This window comes from Crocodylus porosus, unplaced genomic scaffold (assembly GCF_001723895.1).
Source record: "Crocodylus porosus isolate Cpor-Errol unplaced genomic scaffold, CroPor_comp1, whole genome shotgun sequence".
NCBI classification, from domain to species: domain Eukaryota; kingdom Metazoa; phylum Chordata; order Crocodylia; family Crocodylidae; genus Crocodylus; species Crocodylus porosus.
Window position 1 is genome coordinate 12,221,842 of NW_017728928.1, and position 5,159 is coordinate 12,227,000.

The 5,159-nt window shown below is 46.6% G+C and overlaps 1 protein-coding gene across 3 annotated transcripts in view; it reads left to right on the forward strand.

Moving 5' to 3' along the window:
• LLGL2 (LLGL2, scribble cell polarity complex component) overlaps positions 1–2,938 on the forward strand; it is a 45,126-nt gene extending 42,188 nt beyond the window's left edge. For all 3 annotated transcript variants that reach the window (XM_019542557.1, XM_019542555.1, XM_019542556.1), the window contains exons 24-26: positions 623–665; positions 1,387–1,448; positions 2,228–2,938. In XM_019542557.1, the coding sequence (XP_019398102.1) occupies positions 623–665; positions 1,387–1,448; positions 2,228–2,235 (113 nt within the window). In that variant the 3' untranslated portion in view covers positions 2,236–2,938. The remainder of the gene's footprint in view (positions 1–622; positions 666–1,386; positions 1,449–2,227) is intronic.
• The last annotated feature ends 2,221 nt before the right edge of the window (positions 2,939–5,159 follow it).

Sequence of the window (5,159 nt, forward strand, 5' to 3'; positions counted from 1 at the left end):
CAACTTCCTAGGGAAGTGGTGCTGGCTCCTACCCTGGGGATCTTTAAGAAGAGGCTTGATGACTACCTGGCTGGATTCAAATGAGTCCAGCCCTTTCTCCCGCCCAGGCGGCCGGTCAGACTTGAAGATCTACAAGGTCCCTTCGAACCCTACTTCTGTGATTCTGTGATAAGATGTCATTAGTCCTTGTAGTTTGGCACACTTCAGGAGCTGCAGCTGTATGATTCCAGTGTTGGTACCAGATTTATATTATGGATTGATTAAGGGCAAGGATATAGACAGCACATCCTGAAAGAAATGCCTGCCTGCTTTCATTGCCCCAATATACAAAAGGAGTTTTGCTTTCCAGCAGCAAAGCCAGCTGGAACTGGCTGCCTTCCTGGACCTCAAGCAAGTTGGTGTTTGCAGCACCCCCTCTGGCAGGCAGTGCTGTGCTCCAGTGTGTCAGCCCACCCAAACCTGTGCAGGGTTTGTGTTACAAGCTAGTAGTGTGGAAAGGGCAGTAGTATTTCAGAATATGACAGAAGGGTGGGGTGATTGAAAACCTGATTCTTAAGGCAACAGTGAAGTATTTGCTCCTCCATCTGCACAGCAACTGCTCACTGCTTTGTTTGCTTTCCAGAAGTGCTGAAGGAGATCCAGAGCACGCTGGAGGGGGGAAGAAGGTGAATACCCTGTGATCTGCTCTCCTCTTTCTTATGGGCTTAGGGAGGGAGGGCACTTTCAAGGAAAGCAGGGAGAAGACAGCGCAATGGCTGATCCTGTGGCACACTAGAATTGGATTAAATGCCTCTTTAAGCCAGCTGAGACTCTCTCCTTTCCTTCATGTTCTCCCTTGAGGTTTTAAGAATAACCCTTTGTCTCTTTCTCTCTGAGAAGAAGAGGAGATCCCATTCCCATATACCAAAGAAGCAGGACTCTGAGTACTCGCATACAGGTTTCTATTCACATCAACCCATGCTAATCTATAGACAGGTCAAATGGGCTTAGGTGGTTCAAGATGGGACTCTGGAATTCTTATCTTGGCTCTGTGCTGTCACTTGGACGTGTCACTCTATCTCTGCTCCCACTCCCTGTCTGGACAATAGAGATAAGTTACTCCACAGGTGTGGGCTTTTAACTTGTGTCCAGAGAGCACGACAATTTTCAGGTGACAGGGGCTACAGGTGGGCGGACAAGTGACAGTTACAGCTCATGCACAAAGCTTTAGTGGGATGGGCAACCGCTGGTGTGTAAGGCTCCATGGAGAGGATGGGTGAGTGACTTATATGCTCTGCGTGCTTCCTCTGGACATTGCCTCCTCTTCTATCAGCAGCTGGGAGTGGATTGGACAATCGTTTATTGCAGTGACTGATTTTTATTTTTTTTGATCTCTTCTCATTACAGGAGTTATACAGAAAGAAATTCGGCAAGAAATCCCGTAGGACATGGGCTAAGTAATGGAGGAGGTAGGTAGAGTTGAGGATTTTTGAGCGGTGCAGCAGGCAGCAAGAAGTGAAGGGGCAGCATTTTTAGCTGGAGCCTTGTGTTGATATGACATGCTGTGGAATACAGTGCACTACAGATTGGAACACCTGTTATTGGGTGGGAATTTGCCGGCTGTCTGATATATCCTGCCGAAGCGCATGAGCAGCCTACATGCTGAGTGAAACTTAGATGTGCAGCACTGGTACAGGATGATATGATAAGCTTCTCTTGAGATATTGCATCTCCGCCCTGTTGAAGAGCAGGTGAAATATTAGTTATTTCTCAGCACTAAGAGGTTGAGTTCCTTACTCTTGTTAAGGGCTCCTGATGGGCAAGCTACTAGTAGAGAGGGGCTTATTAGCTGGGGTATCTGGGCATATATGGTACTCCACTCCATGTCACTTTTATCTTCCTCTGGCCTTATTCCCTTGCAGCCACTGCTTTGAAAGAACCCCTGAGCAGCCAGTCTACTTAAACAGGCTTCACTGTTGTATCATGTGCTTTCAAAATGTCTAAGAGAATAGTCTCATTGCAGGGTACGTGTACATGGCCAGAGTAAAAGCACATAACAAACACTGATCTGATGTGGGTGTGGGGCCAGTCTGCCTTCTAGGGAACTTCTGGTAGCCAGTGCTTGGGGTCCGTGACCTGGGGAGGCCTGTTAGATATGAGTTGATTTTTGAGATGCAGGGCCAGATCAGGTTTTTGTTAGTTTTGGCAGATCTCTTCTAACTTGCGTCTCTGCCCTTTCTCCCTGAAGCAGATTGACCAGAGTTCATCGAGGACTTTCTGGCATTGGTGCACGTGCCACAACACTACTGACTGGGGAAGCCGTCCCTGGGGGAGGGGGCCACCACTGCTCTCTGCACAGAAGGACACAGAGGTGTGACTCACTCGCACAAGCCTGCCTCTGCCGCTCCCTGTAGTGCCTCACTAGAGACATCTCCTCCTGTCAGTTGGCCTTACATGCAGGCCAAAAGCAGGTCTCTGGGTCTGACCTCTCCTCCCCATCCCAAGCTCCCCTGTGTATGTCTAACTTTTTTTTTTTTTTTTTTTTAATGTTTGCACAATTCTCTTCTTTTCTACTGGGCTGGGTTTTAAATTATGACTGCCTTGGGTGCAGAGTTTTCACACGCGCACACGGTTACCTCCAAGTAGTGGAAGATTATTTTTTGTACAATTTTTTTTAATTGGATTGGTGGTTCAGTTTTAAAGGAAACTTATTTTAGAAATGTCCTTTTTAAAGAACATGAATTTAATTGATGTTTTTAATCCCTGTGGCTGCTGGAACCGGTCTCTGGAGGTATTCCGGTTCCGTTTGTTACGGTACTGCTAACGGTTTTTATGGACTCGGGTAGACTATTTTTGTAGCCGTTCAAATTGGAGGAAAATTTTAATTGAGCTTGATTTTGTGTTTCAACACTACATTGCTCTTTTTGAAATAAACTCAACTACCTTTGTGGTCAAGGTCTGCTCTGGTCCTGGTCTCTGTGTCACTTTGCTTGGATTAAATTGGTAATTCCTTTGCATGGTGGTAGAAGGTTAGCTTCAGAGACTGGGGACTCGGACACCAGCCTTTCCTAGCTGAGCCAACATTCATCAGCGCTGGTGCCAAGCAGGACTTCTGTCAGTAGTCATATTCTGTATTTGCTCATGCATTTTTGACCGTACATCTTCAGGGGGCCCAATTTCTATCTAGAATTTCCCAGTTGTCCTTCTTGTAGGAAGGAGCGAATCCTGGAAATTGTGTGTGGTTCAGTATTAGAAGCTAAGCAGCAGGGTTATACAGAACACAGCCTGCTGTGAGCCCTGCAGGAAAGCTTTACATAAAAGCTCATGCTATCTTTCCCTCCCTATCTAATATTGTAAGGCTTTGGGTTTTTTTCTTGCCTACTTCACTTTTCTGCTGGTGGGTGGCACTGATGGGGATGGGGAGGTGGTGTATATGATTCACTGTCCCTGGAATAAGCTGTTCCATCATGCCTGAATCATACAGGTAAGAAAGGGACGTTGAGTGGTGCATTCTGGAGGCTGAGTGAAGGGCTATATTTTCACAGTGTTTCACACTTCAGCCGTGAGTGCTTATAAAATCCTTCCTGCTCCAGTTGATGGAACGAATCTGCTTCAGATGCGCCTAGGTGAGCCATCAGACTTCCTGGTTCTAGGACTGAATACCTACATTGGAGGCATTAGCTCCAGGAGCTCTTCTGTAGCCCAGGAGCTCTTTCTGGAGCAGGTAGGTAGCTATGAGCAAGTATTCCTTAGCCCTGTGCTCTGGGGCTCGCCTTGCTACCAGCTAAGTTGACTCATCCAGAACTATTACAAGAATTCCGTTTGGACGTATCCCTGCTCTTGTGCAGTCTTGCAGGACCTGGATCTGCTCTGAAGTGTTTTCCTGGATGCTCAGCATGTGGGAGTTCAGACACCTACACTGTTTTTTGGGACAGATGGAGCAAAGCTCTTCAGCTCCAGTGTGGTTGGTGGGACAGGTGCTATTGTGGGGGGCTTAACATATAGATAACTACAAAGACTCTGGTCTCAGTCATCTTCTGCTTGACATGCACATTGCTCTGCTTGTGCCACTCAGCCACTTCTTGCTCTGAAAATTATTCTTTCTGTACCCCATTCTGTACAGCCCTCCCACTTAGTGCTTTGTGCCCAATCAGCTTCAGTTCATCAGCTGGGTGCTAGTTAAGGAGCTGCACAAGAGCACCCTCAGCCATTACCAACAGCAGCAGCTGCTATGCTTTTGCACCAAAGCTGGAAGCTGTACCGTGCAGAGTACTGCATCGCAGCTGGAGAATCTGCTAGAAACACTAATGGGAACAGATCTGCTTCTCCTGGATCCTTTCCTGTGCACTAACGGGGCTGCTGCTCCCTGGACAGCAGCACATGAGTGTTTTGGTGCTATACAGTAATGGGACTTCAAGGGAATTTTGTAATATTAATGCTTGGAGTAGTAAATCCAAGGGTGTGTTGCTCTGGAGACCGCGCTTGCTGAAGAAGGGCTGTAAAGGAAGAAACTGTGTACTGTTCCTGTTTGTAGTATTCTCTAGCAAAAGCCCATGTAGGAGTGGTTGGTTAGCTCACTTCCCCATCTTGGCTACTCTTTGTTTCCCTGTTTCTATTGTTGTCAGCACTGTCATGCCAAACTAGAGTCTCCTTGTGTGAATGTTGCTCAAGCATGCACAAAGGTGTGTCTGCCCTGAACAGCTTATGTGCACTTGACCACAGTAGCTTCTGTGTAGTGCTTCTGCTTTATGCTCCTCTGGGAAAACCCTGTTTCACATGTGGTTTTGTTCAGTTCCTGAAAATGCTCTCCCTATTAAGTCTCAGAGTCTGTCGGTACTAGGGCTAGTGCTGTAGGAAATGAAACCAGCAATTATCAGACCATCTGGTTTCTGGCAGAGCACAAGGTAGGGTAAAGTTTATGTTCTATCCTGGATAATTTTCATCCAGTTCGTTGCATCTGCCTAATACTTCCTACTTGTATTACTGATTGGGGAAGACTTCTACAGGATGAAAACAGATCTTGAAAGTCTGGTAGAGAACAAGACAGAACTCATTTAAAAAGCCTGAAGAAGACCATATGAAGCATGTCTGTGATTGCTTTGTAATACAGTAGTGTTAGCTGGCCAGGAGATAGGGTATTAGCCTAGACCTTGTAAGACTCAGGTTTAAATCCCTGCTCT